Genomic DNA, 20,406 nt, shown 5'->3' with positions numbered 1-20,406 from the left:
GAAGAGGGGAGAAGGGAGAGATAGAGGGGGGAGAGAGAGGGGGAGAGAGAGAAGAGGGGAGAGAGAGAAGAGGGGAGAGAGAAGGGGGGAGACGGGAGCATGGGGTTCATTTTCCCACACAAGCTATAGATGACTGGGCAATCTGAACCCAAGCACTAAGTTGAAAGCGACCGAAGGTGTGCATCCCTCGGGACTGCCCCCGAGGCAAATCAAACCTGTATGTTCAGTTCTGGATTTTCAACATGTTGAACATTCTTTGGAGACAGTCGGAGACAGTGGGTTTGCCGCCATTGAGCGTTGTTTGACTTCTCCTGACGTAGGTGCTGTCGTAGTTGTCGCCAGGTGATGTAGTTTGTCACCGGTGTTGACTTCAGTTTTTTTTTATCTTATTATAATTCTGTAACCAAGACCTAGTTGGTTTCGTATTCAAGTCTTTCTGTCTCTCTGAAGGCACAATTCTGTAATTAAGGCTTAGTTTTACTGTTGATCAAGTTTCTGTGTATTGTTGCCAGCAGAGAATGTAAAAGCTGTGCCGCTGTGCTCAGGAGATCAGCTTTGACTGGACTCCTAGTGCTCACAATTTCTAATAAATCGCTGGTTACTTTGAACACCAACTCCGCATGGCCTTCCCATTTGTTCCTACACCGTGGCTTCTTTAGCACTCTGTCGACTTGTGTTGCCCCTTTCAGAGAGCTGTGGACATGGACTTCATGATCCTTCTACACATGATCCCTCTATAATGCTGTTATGGATCATGGCATCAACTATATATTTTCCCCATACATACTGTATTACCTCCCTACATCCGTCAGCTCACACACAAACTCTCTGACCAAAACCTCTAAATGGTAGCTCGCCATGTAGATCCACACAATGCTGGCTCTCATCACAAGGAACTAAAGAGATTTCATAAACACTTTGACTCCCCTTCCCATTCCCACACTGACCTTTCTGTCCTGGGATAGACACAAAAAGCTGGAGTAACTCAGCAGGACAGGCAGCATCTCTGCAGAGAAAGGATGGGTGACGTTTTGGGTCGGGACCAATCTGAAGGTTTAGGTGATATTTAATAGGAACTGAGGGGTAACCTTTTCACACAAAGGGTGGTGGGTGTATGGAACAAGCTGCCAGAGGAAGTAGTTGAGCCGGGAACTATCCCAACATTTAAGAAACAGTTAGACGGGTACATAGATAGGACAGGTTTGGAGGGATATAGGCCAGGTAGGACTAGTGTAGCTGGGACATGTTGGGCGGTGTGGGCAAGTTGGGACGAAGGGCCTGTTTCAATGCTGTATCAATCTTTGACTCGGTCACTATATATAGTGAAAAGCTTTTGTTTGTGTGCTATTCAAACAAAGAAAATATTCTACATTAATGCAGTCAGGCCACCCACAGTGCAGAGTATACAGTAAACAACACCCATTCCAGAATCCTATTGTGCTTTATATCAACATTCTTACTGATGGAAATTAGCTTTCATTTATTGAACACTATTTAAAAACTCTTTGCTTTAATGTTACCCCTGGCTATTCATGCAAATTCCTTCAGTCTCAAAAATGACCAAGGCAGCCTATAGTCAACCTCTCTCCCCCTTCTCACTCTCCTCCGTCTCCACCCGCGGGAATGTCCCACAGTCACTGACCATGATGCACCACCATCGGACCCCAACCCCCACTCAGGGTGATTTCCCCCTCCCTCCGTGACTGTTGGACGCTCCCATGGGTGGAGAGGAGGAGGAGAGAGAGAGAGATAGGGTAGATAGAGAGAGAGAGAGGGGAAGAGAGAGAGAGAGAGAGGGGGAGAGAGAGAGAGGGAGGGGAGAGAGAGGGGGGGGGAGAGGGGGAGAAGGGGAGAGAGAGAGAGGGAGAGAGAGGGGGAAGAGAGAGAGAGAGGGGAGAGAGAGAAGGGGGAGAGAGAGGGGGAGGGAGAGAGAGAGAGAGAGAGAGAGGGGGGGGGAGGGAGGGGGGGGGGGGGGGGAGGGGAGGGGGGGGGGGGGGGGGGGGGAGAGGGGAGAAAGAGGGGGTGGGGGGGAGAGAAGGGAGAGAGAGAAGAGAGAGAGAAGGGAGGGAGAGGAGGGAGAGAGCTGAGAGGAGAGGAGAAGGGAGAGAGAGAGAGAGAGAGAGAGAGGGGAGGGAGAGAGAGAGAGAGGGGGGAGAGAGGAGAGGGGAGAGAGAGAGGGGGGGGAGACAGGAGCATGGGGTTCATTTTCCCACACAAGCTATAGATGACTGGGCAATCTGAACCCAAGCACTAAGTTGAAAGCGTCCGAAGGTGTGCATCCCTCGGGACCGCCCCTGAGGCAAATCAAACCTGTATGTTCAGTTCTGGATTTTCAACATGTTGAACATTCTTCGGAGACAGTCGGAGACAGTGGGTTTGCCGTCATTGAGCGTTGTTTGACTTCTCCTGATTTGTCTCATTCGTCTCATTTGTCTCAAAAAAAATTTGTGTTGTTTTAAATACTCATGACCTTGTGGGTTATTTAATATTTGTACATTGAATCTCCAAAAAGGTTTTATACCCGGCATTCCCTCAACTTTTAATGCAAAAGTCAACGGGGAGTGATCAGAAATAATACTATTGTGATATTTAGGATTAATCGTATATGGAATAAATTTTCTATCCATTAAAAATAATCAATTCGCGAGTAAGTTTTATGTACCGCTGAATAGAACGGATATTCCCTTCCGGTTGGATTAACTATTCTCCATACATCTGTTATGTTAGTATTTTTTATATATGTGTTTAAAAATTAACTAGTCTTAGATTTGGAATTACCCTTCCTTGATTTTATTGATTTGTCTAAATATGGATCTATAACACAATTAAAATCTCCCCCTAATATTACAATTTGGTAATTATGCTCTGCTATTATATCCAGAAATTTCTTTAAAAATAGTGGGTTATCAAAATTTGGAGCATAAATATTTATCATAGTCAGTGGTGTGGAGTGAATTTCTCCCGCAACTATAGTATACCTTCCTTCTTTATCAGATATAGTATTTTTTAAATTTAAATGGTATACCTTTCCGAATAATAATAGCCGTACCTCTTGCTTTAGAAGTAAATGATGAGTAGTCAGTTTGACCTATCCAACTTGCCTTCAGTCTCATCTGTGTTTGTTGTTTTGTGTGTTTTTCTTGCAGAAAAGCTATGTCCGAATTTAATGATTTTAACTGTGCCAGAAACTTTCCACTATTTTTTTTTTTGTTTTGTTTATTTTATTAGAAGTTAATACAGTACAAAACAGTACAGTGGAACCTAATTTTAGGTGCCAAATATGTAATACCGTAATCCATTCTATGTACAACCTCTAGTTTTATGTTATGAGAAGGAAGTAAGCAAGCCAAGAAAAAGAAAACAATAGAAAGAGGAAAAAGTGGAAAAATAGATGGTAGAGAGTAGAAAAATGTGAAGTGTGTATATAAAAAAGAAAAAAGAAAAAGAAAAAGTGGAAAGTAGAAATAGAAGAGAAGGCCCCTTAAAAGAGAATTTTTCAAATCTGTATTCGGAGATGTAGATCTATCCGCGTCATGAACTGAAATCAGCAATCTTTACGGTACCGCTGCATCACATGATTCCAAAAAGTCGATGAAAGGAGACCAACTCCTTAAGAATTGGTCATATTTATCTATTAGTCGGAGTCTCATTTCTTCAAGGCATGCTATGTCCATCATATTCCTAATCCACATTTTAACAGTTGGTATGGTTGTATTTCTCCAAAATTTAAGTATCAATTTCTTTCCAATTATTAACCCATAATTAAAAAAAACATTTTGGTCTTTATTTAAATTGGTATCTTCTCCTATTATTCCAAATATAATCCATTCCGTTGTGGGTTCTATTCTTGACTTGAAAAGCTTTGTAAATATATCAAATATATCACTCCAAAATGTATTCAACTTTGTACATCCTACAAATGAATGTGTTATATTAGCGTTTTGAAACAAACATTTATCGCATCTGGGAGAGACGTTTGGATAAAATTTATTCAACCTCGTTTTTGAATAATTGAATCTTTCCCCTCTTAATTGGATCATTCGCACCCCTAATATTCCTGCTACAAAATGTGATCCCTCCATTCTTTATTCGTCTATTGTCTTGCATTGTAAATCAGTTTTGGTGGTTTTGATTCATATGGTGCAGCTAAATACCTCAGGATTTTGGGTGATCATCCCAGACTTCTGAAGTTGTTTTACATCTCCTCCCTCTATTGAACCTCAATGAAAAAAAGAATAAAGCACATATTGTGTTAGTGATGAAAAAAATTAACTAGTGAAACACGTGAAAGTGAATTTAAAATAAAAGTGACTTAAAGGTATCAAACCTTTATAGCTATAGATGACTGGGCAATCTGAACCCAAGCACTAAGTTGAAAGCGTCCGAAGGTGTGCATCCCTCGGGACCGCCCCCACTCTCCCACGGCCACCCACCGCGGGCTGCGGGTCGAGTGGAGCGGAGGTTTGGGACAATATTCATGCCTTCACAGTGATGTGATGGACGCGGGGATCTGGACCAATCGCTGACAAGTCCCGCCCCCGTCAACGTCATGTCCGTTATTGGACGTTTCTGTTGAGCAGCCGTCAGTTCGTTGGCCTGTAGGTGACGCCGCGTTTCGGGTAGGTGGCGTTTCGACAGAGCGGCCATTCGGTGAGTTTGCTATTAGGCAACGCAGCTTTTCGGATCCTTGGGATTTATGCGTCCCGCCCTTTCTGTTAGTTTGCATTTAGGCGTCCCATCCTTTCGGTTAGTCGGAGTCTCGTCTTCAGACTCTTTCAGTTTATTGTCGTTTCGGCCTCGTTTCCATTCTGTTCTTTGGCTTCGACTTCTTTGCTTCGGCTTCTTGTCTGTCGGCGCCATGTCCGGACACCCTTAAATGTAGCCTCACCAATATCTTATACAACTGCAACATGATCCCCCCAACTTCCATACTCAATACTCTAACTGACAAAGGCCAATGTGCCAAAAGCATTTTTGACCACCCTATCTACCAGCGACTTTCCAAAATGTAATACCTCACATTTCCCTGTATTAAATTCCATCAACCATTCCTCCGCCCACCTGGCCAATCGATCCAGATCCTGCTGCAAATTTTCACAACCATCTTCACTATAAGCAAAACCACCCACTTTTGTATCATCAGGAAACTTGCTAATCTTGCCCTGAATGTTCTCATCCAAATCATTGATGTAGATGACGAACAGTAACGGGCCCAGCACCGAACACTGAGGCACACCACTAGTCACAGGCCTCCAGTCCAAGAAGGAACCTTCCACTATCACCCTCTGCTTCCTTCCATGGAGCCAATTTGCTATCCATTCAGCTATCTCTCCTTGGATCCCATGGATCTAAACTTCCAGAGCAGCCTACCATGCGGAACCTTGTTGAATGCTTTGCTGAAGTCCATATATACAGCATCTACAGCTCTGTCCTCATCGACCTTTGTCATATTTTCAAAAATGCGATTAGATTTGTGGGACACGACCTCCCACGTACAAAACCATGCTGACTATCCTAATCAGCCCTGGTCCATCTAAATGCCTGTTTATCCTATCCCCCATAATACTCTTGAATAACTTTCCAACCACAGATGTTCAGCTCATTGTCCTAAAGTTCCCAGCATTTTCCCTGCAGCCCTTCTAGAATAGAGGCACAATATTTGCCACCCTCCATTGTTCTGGTGCCTCGACTGTATTTATATCTGATCAGGCCTTGGAGATTTGTCTACTTTCATACACAATTTACCTTCCGCACCTCTTTGACTGTAACAACTGACTGATCTCAAGACACTTCCAATGATGGCCCAAGTTCCACTGACCTCCTATCTTTCTCCACGGTAAATACGGGTGCTGTCTGTACAGAGTTTGTATATTATCCCCATGACCACGTGGGTTTATTCCGAGATCTTCGATTTCCTCCCTCACTCCAAAGACGTACAGGTTTGCAGGTTAATTAGTTTGGTATATATGTAATTTGTTCCTGGTGTGAACTGTGATATTTTATGTCAATGCTGTGTATAATATTCCATAAATAATTATAACTTGAGAATATTGTTTGTCATTATTTGCTGATTCTACTTCTGCTAACTGATCCAGCAAAACATGCAGGCATTGAAGATAGACACAAAATGCTGGAGTAACTCCGCGGGACAGGTAGCATCCCTGGAGAGAAGGAATGGGTGACGTTTCGGGTCGAGACCCTCCTTCAGACCAATTGTAGTTTATCGTGGGTCTCAGATGCTTGTTTTCTCGTTAAAGGGCAAGAATTGAAATTCTAACACAGAGAGTGGCGATACAGTACTCCAGCAGTATTGAATCCTGAAGGACAGGAGTGGCTGAATATGCAATTTCAGCGTCGTCCCAAGAGGAAGTTTCAAAACTTGTCCTGAAAACAAAGACTAAAAAAACAAATGGAGGACCTTCGTACTTTTATTTCAAGATAAATCTCAAGTATAAAGGAAGAACTGAAAAACTTCAAAGAAGAAATTTCAACCTCAGTTCAGTTCGAGAAGAATTGTTTACCTGGAAGGAAGAAATGTCTGAAAAATTAAATCAACAAATGGAAGAGGTAAACGTTAAACTTAATTTGATGGAATCGAACTTTAACTCTAGGTTGAAATACGGAAAGGCTGCAGGGCCTAATGCTTTAACCTCAGAATTTTATTAAAAATTTAATGATCTGATCTCTCCACGTCTACAGACATTATATAATTATGCTATCACTCAACAGAAACTGCCAGAAACTCTAAACAAATCGACAATGACACATACCAAAAAAGGATAAGGATCTTGAGGATCCAGGTTCATATAGAGCAATAGCTCTTTTAAACACTGATCAGAAGATATTAACTAACATTTTAGCCCATAGATTAAGTTTAGTGATTCATAAATTAATACATTGCGATCAAACAGGTTTTATCCCAAAATGTTATTTATTTTATAATCTGAGACCATTATTTAATATTATATATTCAAATAGAATAGCTAATGTAGATTTAGCAGTCATCTCGTTAGATGCTGAAAAAGCATTTGATCAGGTGGAATGGCCCTATCTATTTTTGGTGATGGAAAATGTTCATCTGGGTGAGAAGTTTGGTACGTGGGTTAAACTCCTATGTACAAACCCAAAAGCTAGAATATTGACAAATCAAATGTTATCACCCAAATTCAATCTGTCTAGAGGTTGTAGACAAGGATGCCCATTATCTCAGTTATTATTCGCCCTAGCTATCGAATCACTTGCAGAAAGTGTTAGAGCCCACCCAGAAATTTATGGGTATAATAATAAAGATACAGTTAATAACATTTCTTTATACACAGATGATGTATTACTATATATTACAAACCCTGAAACTAGTAATCCAAATTGACTAAATCTGATAACTCAACTTGGCTCATTCTCGGGATATAGAGTTAATTGGAATAAAAGTGAAATTACCCCAATAACGGAACTAAACCCACATACATTGCAACAATCTCATTTTAAAATAGTCTATGAAAAAATTAAATATCTTGAAATATATGTGACTAAGAAATATACTTCTTTATTTAAATTACATTTTCCTCCTTTATTTAATAAACTGCATATTCAGTATTGGTCGAATTAATGCCATAAAGATGATTTTCCTTCCACAAATATTGTATTTATTTCAATCAATTCCGATATATCTCTCCCAATTTTTTTTTTTTAAACTTGATTCTATTGTTACAAGTTTCAATTGGGATTTCCAGAACCATAGAATAAGTAAAAAACATTTATGTAAATCCAAGATGAATGGAGGATTAGTCTTAGCAAATGTTCTATTTTTATTTGGCAGTTAATATTAAAAATATGAACTTCTGGTTGGAAGATATGGATCAACAACCAGACTGGTTAGAGATGGAAAAGGAAGATTGTTTACCTTTTGAAATTGGCTCGATCTTGCTAACCCCTACAAAATGGAATAAAAAGACATAGTGAAAATCCGATAATATATTGTGGTATACGAACTTGGAAACAATTAAAAGTGACTTCAAAATTGGATAATTTATCACTCCTTCTTCTCCTCATTGTAAATAATCCTTCATTTACACCTTCTGTGTTGGATAAAGTGTTTGTACAATGGAAAAACCATGGAATTAAAAAGGTGGGACACCTTTACCGAAAAGGTATTTTTCTTTCATTTCAGGAGTTACAACAGAATTATAGACTGCACTCAAATATTTTTTTAGATATTTACAACATATACATCAATTAGCTTCTAAATATTGACATTTATCACAGATCGGAGAGATATTTGGAAAAATTCAGTTTCATTTTGTTTTAGAATAGTGCAGTCTGTGTAGTACGTTAAATTGTATTAAGGAGTGTCTGCCATTTAACGAGCTTTGATGTATATTTTGTAAACTTTCATACCATATATCTTTCATTATAGGTTGATCAAATTCATTTTCCCATGCTTGTCTTTATAGTTCTGCCGTTCACCCATTCCTTCTCTCCAGAGATGCTGTCTGTCCCGCTGAGTTACTCCAGAATTTTGTGTCAATATCAAACATTTATGAAACATTTAGACAGGTACATGGATAGGATAGGTTTGGAGGGATATGGACCAAATGCTGGGAGGTGGGACCAGTGTAGCTGGGACATTGTTGGCCGATGTGGGCAAGTTGGGCTGAAGGGCCTGTTTCCACACTGTATCACTGTGACTCTATGATCATTGCCTTCTCAAGGACAAAGGTGAATAGAAGAATGCCAGCCTGGTCAATGATGCCGATATCGCTTATGTGAACACGACTGAGATACCCAATGACCATTACATACCTTCTGCACCTTGGATTTCATAAACATGAAAACTCCCACTCAGTTATTCTGTCGCAATATAGTAAAGGTAATTAGCATGGAATGCATTGATTTCAAAACAGAAAGTTGACGAGTCACTCTCTCCTGGGACATGAAGGAGTTGAGTAATTTCCCTGTTCTCTATTACATCATTGTGGTATTATTCGTGGGATTGTTTTGTGAGGTCCAGGATATATATAAGTGTGAAATCAAACACTGTGACCAGTACATCTTCAGCCATGTATAGATGTAAAATGAAAACCATCCTCTTTGTTTTTGCTGCAGTCCACGTCTTCTACACCTCTGGCAAGTACTGAAACAAGCTGTCAATGGACTAGACTAGAGTATGATTTGTTCTGATAGTTCATGTGGGTTCAATCCAGCAAAAAAGTTAGCAAATATAATTTTGCATCATGAAATATTCAAATGTAATTCATGGGAAGGTAATTCCATTTTGACACAGAGCAGTAGATCAAAAGCTTTGTCTAAAGAGATAGGTTTTAAGGAACATGTCATGGTGCAGAGAGTAAGATGCAGAGACATTACTCAAAGATATATTGTTCTTGAAATCTGTTTTTGTTTCAGCGCAATCATGTGCAAGTTCAACCTTCCCAATTGTTGAAACTGCTACAATTGCACAGGTGAACGTGGACTCCTCAAACAGCAACCTCTTTGCTGTTACAAGATGTGAAGTAATCTTCGTAAGTGCATTTCATTTCACGGTTAATTTTTACCTCTTGCCAAAATGTATTAAATGACATGAGCATGTGTTTCTTCTCCTGCATTTGTTCTACTAGTTTTAAAACGGTTGTGGAAAAGTCCAGAACTGGTCTACAAATGTGGCAATGTGAATTTTATGGTGTTAGACAGGAGTTTGTAAAAGTTACAAACGGGTCAGCGGGTCAGGCAGCATCTCTGTAGAGAAGGAATAGGTGACGTTTTTGGGTCGAGACCCCTTTTCAGACTGTCAGGGGAAATGAAACGAGTGTTACAGACGGTGATATAGATACAGAACACATGAATAAAAGATGCAAATAAGTGACGATGATAAAGGAAACAGGCAATTGTTAGCTGTGGGCTAGGTGAAAACGGGTTACAGACAATGAGACTCAACAAGACGACCTTGAATCTGATACGACTTGGTTGGGGGAGGGAATGAGAGAGAGGGCATGCAGGGGTTATTTGAAGGTGGAGAAATCAATGTTCAGCATAATATCAATAGAGGGGATGCAGGAATATACTTAATAAGGAAGTTAGGAAGTTAAAAAGGGGATGTGAGGTAGATTGACAGAAAAAAAATAGAAAATCCAAAGAGATTTAAATAAGTACATTGTGAAAAAGAGTAACTAGGGAGAGAATAGGGCATCTCAAAGAGGAACATGAACATCTATTTGTGGAGCTGCAGGAAGTGGGCAAGATCATCGATGGAAATTTCACCTTTGTGGAGAAAGATATTAGAAACATAGAAACCAGGAGCTGGTTAATTGTAGGTTAATTGGCTTCGTGTAAACATAACATTGTCCCTAATGTGTGTAGGTAAGATAGTGTTTATGTGTGGGGGTCGCTGGTCGATGCGGACTTGGTGGGCTGCAGGGCCGTATGTCTAAAAACTAAACTAAACTAAACTAAACTAAACTAAACTAAACTAAACTAAACTAAACTAAACTAAACTAAGTTAAACCAAATCTTAACAAAATAAAATAGAGAATTTTCATTAGTATAAATATAATTACTGTTTCTCATGCCATAGTTTTGCAACAGGAGAAAAGTGCCCACAGAAACTATCTGAACACAAGCAATAGAAACTCATATGGATTAACAGTTGCTGCTTGTGCAACCAAAGTAAACCTTATCTCACTGTAGAATTAATTGTGGCGACAGTGTGAAACAGTAAATGTTTTTATACTAATGAAAGTTCTTTATTTTAGTTTGTTAAGATTTAGTTTAACTTAGTTTAGCTTAGTTTAGTTTATTATCTCAATGGGGTTAGGTTATGTAAGGGGGAGGTGCAGCGAGACCTGGGTGTCCTTGTACACCGGTCACTGAAAGTTGGCGTGCAGGTACAGCAGGCAATGAAGAAAGCTAATGGAATGTTGGCCTTCATAACAAGAGGATTTCAGTATAGGAGTAGAGAGGTTCTTCTGCAGTTGTATAGGGCTCTGGTAAGACCACATCTGGCGTATTGCGTACAGTTTTGGTCTCCTAATTTGAGGAAGGACATCCTTGTGATTGAGGCAGTGCAGCATAGGTTCACAAGATTGATCCCTGGGATGGCGGGACTGTCATATGAGGAAAGATTGAAAAGACTAGGCTTGTATTCACTGGAGTTTGGAAGGATGAGGGGGATCTTATAGAAACATATAACATTATAAAAGGACTGGACAAGCGAGATGCAGGAAAAATGTTCCCAATTTTGGGCCAGTCCAGAATCAGGGGCCACAGTCTTAGAATAAAGGGGAGGCCATTTAAGACTGAGGTGAGAAAAAAACCAGTAAGTTGTGCCTTAGAAAGGCAATGATTATCATCAAGGACCTCTACCACCTTGGCCATGCTCTCATCTCATGGCTTCTAATGGGAGAATAGGCTCAGTGACCTCCAAATTAAAGAACAACTTCTTTCCATCATCCATCAGCCATCTTGAACCACAACCTTACTTCAGCTAAGATCTACTATGAACTTTGTCAAGGGTGCACTACGTACTTTGGTAATTTATTGTTTATTGTACATTTATTTGCATGTTGTTGCATTAAGAACAAGTATGAGTTTCCTTGTCCCCTGCCCAGTGCATCTGACAATGAAACACTCGTAACCCTTGACCTACTGCATCAATGTGCATTGAAGGCCATCTTGAGAAGCAGCAAGTAGTGTGATTCAAGTGCAGCAAGACATAGGAAATCCAAATAACAATGGTGTCATTGGGCATGTTATTACAAATACTATTCATTGAGTGTAACATTCTTCTTTGTTTTTTTAGGAGGCTAATTTAGGAGAACGCCTATTCCTGGTGGTAATAGTTATCGATATCCAGGGAACTGTGTGTCTGAACAACTCCGGTATCGATCCATCAATCTGTGACCTGATACCCATCACGAATGCTGTGAGTGTTACACCATTTGCTATTCATTTCTCTGTTGTCATCTCTATTGACATAGGTTCATAAGTAAAAGGAGCAGAATTAGGCCAGTTGGCCCATCAACTCTACTCCGCCATTCAATCATGGCTGATCCGTCTTCCCACAGCACCTGTAGTTAGGATTGAAGCTGGGTCTCTGAAGCTGTAAGGCAGCAACTCTACCATTGCAACACCGTGCCAACCTCTTTCTACCCCTCATTGCATACTGCACATTCTGGAATGTGAACCACTGACTTCCCTTCTAACACTTTTCACAATCTACCCTTCACCTTCGAGTGATCACTTCTCTTGTCCTAAAAGGGGGCAGAATTCCCGACCTGCTTTTTCTAGCCAGCAGTTATGAGGTCAACGCACGCTGTTGATCAAAACATCAACAGACCCGTCACCCTCGTGGTGGAATACGGACTGAAAATGCTGGAGAAACTCAGGAAATTAGACAGCAGCTGTGGGAAGCAAAAATCCAGTGAATATTGCAAGACTGAGGCCATTGATTAGAAATGGGAAAAGTGAGGAAAGAAGTTCCACAAAGAAACTTGCATCCAAAACACTTCTTCTTGCGTATGGCGTGCACTGCCTCACGTTGTAGACACCAAAACACTACATCTGTTTGTTCGTGCACGTCGGGTTGATTGCATTATACGAAAACAGGGTGGACCATGTGAAGGCGGCAATCTCCCACCCCACCCAAAACACTAACTCTATTTCTCTTCCCACAGTCACATTGCAAGTAGATAGTGTGGTCAAGAAGGCTTTCAGCACATTGGTCTTCATCAGTCAGAGTCCTAAGTTTAAAAGATACGGGTCATGTTGCTTTTGTAGAGGGCATTGGTGAGGCCACATTGAAAATATTTTGCTCCGTTTCTGTTATCCTGTTATGGGAAAGTTGCTGCTAAGCTAGAAAGGGTGCAGAGAAGATTTAAAAAGGCCTGTCCCACTTGGTGATGTTTTCAGCGACTGCCAGCATCATTGACTGACGTAACAGGTCACTGAAAAAGTTGCGGCGTGAAATGTTCAAAATCTTTCGGTGACACTGATATGTCAAGTGGGACAGCCCCTTTACGAAGATGTTGCCAGGACTCGAGGGCCAAAGCTGCAGGGAGAGGTTGTGCAGACTAGGACTTCTATGGAGTACAGGTGGATGAGGGGTGATATTATAGAGGGGTATAAAATGATGAGAGGAATAGATAGGGTGAATGCACAGAGTTTAAGGTGAGAGAGGAAAGATTTAATAGGAAACCGAGGGGCAACATTTTAACATGAAGGGTGGTAGGTGCGTGGAATGGGCTGCCAGCGGAGGTAGTTGAGCCAGGAACTATCACAACATTTAAGAAACATTTGGACAGGGACATGGATAGGATAGGTGTAAAGGGTTATGGGCCGAACTCCACACCAAGTCACACAGCACTGAGCAAAATACAAACCACTGGAGGAATCTAGAGATTCACGTGTGTCCACAAGAACTGGTTTGTCAACTTGATAGCATTCCTTTCATTATGAAGAAACGTGGTAATGGAATTACACCAGGATTAAGCAAAGAGTTATTTTAATTCTTTGTGGTCTTGAAATCTAGTCAACATCAAACGACGTCACAAAATGGATTCAGGATTGTAAATGTTAGTTCAAACATTGAAAAGGAAAAACTAACCAACATCTTCAATATTAGAACACATGTATATATATATATATATATTGCTGTGTTCACTGCAGACATATTATTAGATTTATGTTTCCTACAGGTAATTTCCGTACAATTAGTTGTGCAATCTGATGGAAGTCCAACTCACTCAGTCAAGATGCAAATACACCCTTCAGCCACTGAAAATATATTTGATATCTTCAGGTGCTCAATTATTTTGTGGGAGAACTGAGTATTGTTAAGGGCTGGCTGTGTGTGTGGTGGTGAAACCACGGACTTCAATTAGAACCAACCCCTGAAGATGAATCTTGACTCGAAACGTCACCTATTCTTTTTCTCCAGAGATGCTATCGGACCCACGTTATGTGTCTATCTTTGGTTTAAACCAGCATCTGCAGTTCATTCCAACACACCCAGCAGGTATTATCGCAAAGTTTCAGAAAGATTTAGACTGGTGCATGGATAGGAGAGGTTTAGGGGGATATGGGCCAAACGCAAGCAGGTGAGGGTAGTGTAGGTGAGACATGTTGGCCTGTGTGGGCGGGCTGTGTGTCGGCAGCGCCGGGTGGAGCAGAGGTGTGGGACAGGCTGGTCCCTCCGTGTGTGAGGAGGAGAAACGTCAGAATTAAAAGACTTTCATTTAGGAATGCGAGGAGGTGAAATCTCCTTCGTCAGAGGGTGGTGAATCTGTGGAATTATTTACCACAGAAGGCTGTGGAGGACAAGACAGTGGATATTTTTAAGGCAGAGATAGACAGATTGTTGATTAGTACTTATTAGTCAGTTTTTATGCGGAGAAGGCAGGAGAATGGGGTTAGGTAAGAGAGATATATCAGCCGTGGTTGAATGGCGGAGTAGATTTAATGGGCCGGATGGTCTAATTCTACTCCTATTCCTTATGAACTTATGAATGCTGGAGACAGGAGAAGTACTCATGACTGGCAGGTGAGACCAGAGAACAAGGTTGGGAGGCGGAGGCCACAGAAGAAGAGCTCAGCATGATGTTGGGATTGGAACTCAATGAGGTGTGGGCACACAGGAACAAAAGTAAGCAGAGTGCTGACCTTGACATTGGAAAGGGGGAGGTGGGAGGGAGTTGGGGGGGGGGGGGGGTTGTCAAAACCTGACAGACACTCACCATACGTTGTGATCCTTCTTGTAAACATCTTCTGGACCCTCTCCAGAGCCGGCACATGTACATTGGTTTCCTGCAGGTGGGTGAAGAAGGCTTTTTGAATGCTGATCCACATCAGTCGGGAAACTGAATGTAGAAGTTGGGACATCATGATCAGTTGGGAATCTTGTGTTGAAAGGTAATTTGGACAGATACTGTACATGGATGAGAAAGGTGCGATGGGATATGGGGCAAACACAGGCCATTGTGACTAGCTTTGATGGGACATCTTGGTTGCCATGAGAGCGTGGAGTTAGATGTTTCCATGCTATAGTATGTTTGTACAATTCTGTGGGTTTTTTTCTCTTTACAGGAAACTGCTACGTGTACAAGCACAATCACCCTGCAGGTGGGCTTGTTTCAAAACATTCAAGTCCAGTGCTTTAACACAAACGTGACAACACCAGCTATTACCCCGACCACACCGGTGACCACACCGAGCATTTTAGTTACCACACTGGACACCACAGACAGCACTTTAGTTAACACACCGACCCCACTGGACACCACAGACAGCACTTTAGTTACCACACCGACCCCACTGGACACCACAGACAGCACTTTAGTTACCACACCGACCACAACTGTGACCACACCAACTACCACGGCCACCACAACAACCAAAAAACCTAGAAAACGACCATCATCTTCATCATCATCATCATCATCATCATCCGAAAGCGATGAACGATCAAGGAGATGCAGGGGAAAGGTATCTCGAGGATTTTTATTTAATTGATTGCTAAAGAGATGCACGCCTGCAATATCACTTTTATCTACGCTGAAACAACAGCATAAATGTGATACGCTGATACGTTTTAGTGTATAAGATAAAGGACATTATTTGGACTGTTTTGCAGAGTTGTACAGCAGAGAAACAATTCCTTTGGCCCACCAAGTCCACCAAATCCATGCCAACCTTACTGCCCATCTACACCAATCACACTTGCCTACATTAGGACAATATCCACCTATGCTGCTTATATAATTGCCTGACCTCAATGGTGCTCAGAACTGAACACAATACACTAATGCGGACTCACCAACGATTTATAGAACTGCAACATGACCTCCCAACTTCTATAATCAATACTTTGACTGATGAAGGTCAAAATGCCGAAAGCCATTTTGACCAACTTATCTACCTGTGATCCACTTTAAACAAACCATGTGCGTGCACTCCTGGATCCCTCTGCTCTACAACACTCCCCAGAGCCCTGTCATTCACTGTGTAGGTCCTTCCCCTTGTTAGTCTTCCCAAAATGCAACATCTCACATTTCTCTTTATTAAATTCCATCAACCATTCTTCAGTCCACCCGCCCAACCGATCAAGATCCTGCTGCAATTTGTGCCAAAGATCTTCACTATCTACAATACCACCCATTATTGTGTCATCTGTAAACCTGCTAATCATATCTTGTACATTCACAACCAAATCAATGATATAGATGACAAACAGTAACGGGCCCAGCACTCAACTCTGAATCATACCAGTAGTCACAGGCCTCCAGTCTGAAAAGAAAATTGTCACCATCGTGAAACTTCCTTCCATGAAGCCAATTTTCTATCCATTTGGAAATCTCTCCTTGTGATCTAACCTTCCAGAGCAGCCTACCATGTGGAACCTTGTCGAATGCTTTGCTGAAGTCCATATATACAACATCTACATGTCTACCCTCATCAACCTTTGTGGTCACATCTTCAAAGCACTCAATCAGTTTAGTTTAATGTCACGTGTACCGAGATACAGTGAAAAGCTTTTGTTGTGCACCAACCAGCCAGCGGAAAGACAATACATGTTTACAGTCGATCCATTGACAGTGTATAGATACATGATAAGGGGAGTAAGATGAATAATGTTTAGTGCAAGATAAAGCCAGTAAAGTCCGACCAAAGATAGTACCAGGGTCTCCAATGTAGACAATAGTTCAGGACTGCTCTCTAGTTGCCTGTTAAGCTGGTAGGCCAAAGTATGTCGTACAACCTTAGTTCATAGTAGATTGGTGCTGAGGTAGGATTATGGATAGGGTTGTAGAGGGTGGATCAAGTGTATGATGGTTGATGAAAAGAAGCTGTTCTTGGCATTGGAGGTAACAGTTCTCAGGCTCCTGTGCCTTAGATACATAGAAAAATAGAAAATAGATGCAGGAGTAGGCCATTTGGCCCTTCGAGCCTGTACTACCATTGAATATGATCATGGCTGATCATCCAAAGTCAGCACCCCGTTCCTGCTTTTCCCCATATCCCTTGATTCCGTTAGCCCTAAGGAATTCTGTTACTGCCTTTGTTGTAATGGTAGGAGTGAGATATTGGCCAGGGTGGGGTGGGTATTTGATGATAATAGCTGCCTTCTAAATGCAGCACTTCCTATAGATCCCTTTGATGGTGGTGGGGGGGGAGGGGGTGGTGTCTGTACCCTTGATGGACAGAGCAACATCTAGAACTTTCTGAAGCCTCTTTCATTCCTGGGCGCCGGAATTACCAAACCAGGCCATGACGCAGCCAGTCAGAATGCTCTCCACTGTACAGCGGTAGAAGTTGCAAAATAATTACATACAGTGTCAACATTTAGAACGGAGGTGAATTCCACAGTACTTTCATAAACGTCCACGTATAGTCATTGCTTTCTTTGACCAATTGCTTTAATGAAACACTTTATTCTAGAACGATGGCCGAAGGATTTGCAGGAGAAGATCTGGCCACCGGAGGAGGAGGGGATTTTCGAGCACAGAGAAGAAAAATAACAGGCAAAGGAGTCTAACCAGAGTTATTCGTTTTGCTCCGGCTGCAGCTCTCAAGACAGAAGAGAATCAAGATAGTAAAATGTAGGTTTGTTACGTTTCAGTTACTTGTCAGCATCTGATGTTGTTTTATTTTGTCCTTCCTTCATAGGTTCTCGGAGCTGAATTAGGCCGTTCGGCCCATCATTCATTCATGGCTGATCTATCTTTCCCTCACAACCCCATTCTCCTGCCTTCTCCCAGGCTCTTCGGCCCACAATGTCCATGCTGGTTGATGAATCCAAATTCAAATGATTTAATGAATCTTCATGATCTATCAGGAAACAGCTGATGGTAGTTTTACCAGTGTTTCATAAACAGCAGTCTGATTCACCATTGTTCTTGAACGACTGAGATTTCTCATGTTAGATCGGTCTGGGCAAAGTGGTCAAAATAAATAAAACTCCTTGTCTTAATAATGTAAATTTAAGCATGATGCTTCATATTTAACTATAGACAATTTATTTTTTAATCATTTATATTTTATGCTGCAACCTTTAACAAGACTTTACAATCATATTGCTCTTCAGGCATGTAAGAATTACTCTTCGGGAATGTACAAAGTAACTAATGTGTGAGATTGATTCTATTTCAAATTCCCCCCCTGAATATGAAGTTTCAAATTGCATTGAGCTGTGCTTGTTTTCAAGGCATGTGTGATCATTTCTTGGTGAAACCGAATCAGTTGTGAAATTGGACCGGGCCCCTCCATGTGTGATTCATGTACTGTAAACATCACTGACATTTTCTTGCGTTATTCCCATTCTATTTCCATCCACACTGCCGCTAAAATTACAAGTGAAAGGGCCTGGCCCACTCAGGCTATTTTTTAGGCGACTACAGGCGTCCAGGCTGTTGCCACATGGTCGCCGGGGTGTTGCCTGTATGGTCATGAGTCGTCTCCTCAGTTGCCCAAAGAGTCGTAGCATCTTTCTGGTCGCCACTGGATTTTCAACATGTTGAAACATTTTCGGAGACAGTCGGCAACAATGGGTTTGACTGTGGCAATGAGCGTAGCTGTACTTCTCCTGATGTAGGTGCTGTCGTAGTTGTCACCAGGTTAACGTAGGTTGTCACCAGGTGACATAGGTTGTCGCCAGTGCTGACCAGTTTTTTTTGTTTTTAAGGTAATGATTCTATTTCAAATTATATGTCAAAATGGGGCCCAGTCGCTGTTTTTTCGGCGACCTGCTACGACATGACAGTTGTCGGCAGTTGCCTAAAAATAGCCTAAGTGGGACAGGGCCTTAAGGATGCAATGGGTGAGAGGCGTGGAACAGACTCAGATTGCATTACATTAAGTTGTTGCTTTTTCTGCCATTTCACAGATACGCCACTGACTTCTGACAGTAGGAGATCTGACAAAGCAGCTCCAGAACATGAATTGCTCAAAAGCCTTCTACAGGGTGTGCTACAATTACTGCCGGGTCTGATATTCTCCTGCATGTAACTGCTGGGATTCTCATGTTTAACGTGAGAGTTCTCTTCCTCTCCTCTGCAATCTCTGTCTTTTCCCTGCAATCCAACGAGTTGTAGCAGCCTGACTGCTACTGGAGACTGATATACAATAACATATTAGGAAATGTACCAACCTGGATGGGGTCTCATCAGATACTGTGCTTTTCCGGATGTAAACAATCCTATAGCTGTTTCAAACAACTTTTCAAATATTTTTTCTTGATTTTTCATGGGATATCATTTGGTATTAGAGTTAAAGCAATCATGTATTTGATTAAACAATAGTTGCAACTTGATTCCTTATTAAGAAATTGTGATCATGTAATCTACAAGGTAGACAAAAATGCTGGAGAAACTCAGCGTGTGAGGCAGCATCTATGGAGCAACGGAATAGGTGACGTTTTGGTTTAAGTTCCTTCTTCAGTCTGAAGAAGTGTCTCGACCCAAAACGTCACCTACTCCTTCGCTCCATAGATGCTGCCTCACGCGCTGAGTTTCTCCAGAATTTTTGTCTACCTTCGATTTTTCCAGCATCTGTAGTTCTTTCTTAAACATGTAATCTCCAGGTCATTTTTAGACACATAAATCAAGATGACAATCAGTTCACATATGTTGTATCTATTTCTTTAGCTGGGTAAGACTTTTAACAATCTGTTGGCAATATCTTGTGATCTGTACTTAATCAATTATAATAAAATATGATTATCACAACCTTTCAATGTCTTACAAGTTTATTCAGGGGTGGAATTAACCATTGAAGCTTCAACTGCCTCCTCTAACAGCTCTTTCCACACACCTACCAAACTGTGTGTAAAATACTTGAACTAGTGGGAGGGAGGAACTGAAGGGAATCCACATTAGTCAGATTAGATTAGATTAGATTAGATTCCTTTATTTGTCATTCAAACCTTTCGGTCTAAATGACATGTCGTTGCCTGCAGCCATACATATAAGAATAAACAACAAAACACACAATAAACACAAATGAACATCCACCACAGTGAGTTCACCAGGCACCTCTTCACTATGATGGAGGCAAAGTCTTAAAGTCACTGTCTCTTCCCTCCTATTCTCCCTCTGCGTTGAGGCGATCCAGATCCAGGCCTCCGATGTTGTTACCCCACCGGGCGATGGTAAGTCGGTCCCACGGCTCAACCGAGCTCCGCGAACGGACCGTTTCAAGCTCCGCGACCCGGGTTGGTCGAAGCTGCCGAAGATTCCGCCTTCCAGTCCAGCGGACGCAGCTGTTGCCACGGGAGCTCTGTAAAAACAGGTCGCCAACCTGTGACCTGCGAGCTCCCGACGGTGTTGTCCACTGGTGGAAATGGTGTTAGGTAAACCATTGTGATGGAAGGCAGATAAATCCCCAGGGCCTGAAGGTCTGCAACCCAGAGATCTCAAGGAGGTG

General features: G+C 41.7%; 1 protein-coding gene and 1 long non-coding RNA gene across 2 annotated transcripts; one reads left to right on the top strand and one right to left on the bottom strand.

The window, feature by feature from the left end:
• Positions 1–6,015: 6,015 nt before the first annotated feature.
• Positions 6,016–14,804, bottom strand: LOC129694116 (uncharacterized). Its single transcript, XR_008722958.1, has 3 exons — positions 14,724–14,804; positions 7,901–7,930; positions 6,016–6,521 (listed from the first exon to the last, which is right to left on the bottom strand). It is a non-coding gene; the product is annotated as an uncharacterized LOC129694116 (long non-coding RNA).
• On the top strand, positions 8,963–19,709 carry LOC129694114 (mucin-2-like). Its single transcript, XM_055630835.1, has 6 exons — positions 8,963–9,123; positions 9,403–9,518; positions 11,792–11,914; positions 15,073–15,463; positions 17,423–17,585; positions 18,869–19,709. Exons 1-6 carry the CDS (start codon positions 9,057–9,059, stop codon positions 18,885–18,887), a joined length of 879 nt encoding a protein of 292 aa, XP_055486810.1. The 5' UTR covers positions 8,963–9,056; the 3' UTR covers positions 18,888–19,709.
• Positions 19,710–20,406: the final 697 nt, after the last annotated feature.

The sequence above is a fragment of the Leucoraja erinacea genome, unplaced genomic scaffold (genome assembly GCF_028641065.1).
Source record: "Leucoraja erinacea ecotype New England unplaced genomic scaffold, Leri_hhj_1 Leri_549S, whole genome shotgun sequence".
NCBI lineage: Eukaryota > Metazoa > Chordata > Chondrichthyes > Rajiformes > Rajidae > Leucoraja > Leucoraja erinaceus.
This window is presented reverse-complemented; position numbering and strand designations above follow the sequence as displayed.

What these genes read in the sequence shown, in the direction of transcription:
- LOC129694114 (XM_055630835.1), top strand. Translation starts at nt 9,057, where the DNA reads ATGTATAGATGTAAAATGAAAACCATCCTCTTTGTTTTTGCTGCAGTC. An exon ending in CCACGTCTTCTACACCTCTG is followed by an intron (nt 9,124 to 9,402) that starts GCAAGTACTGAA and finishes TTTTTGTTTCAG; the next exon opens with CGCAATCATGTGCAAGTTCA. An exon ending in TGATACCCATCACGAATGCT is followed by an intron (nt 11,915 to 15,072) that starts GTGAGTGTTACA and finishes TTCTCTTTACAG; the next exon opens with GAAACTGCTACGTGTACAAG.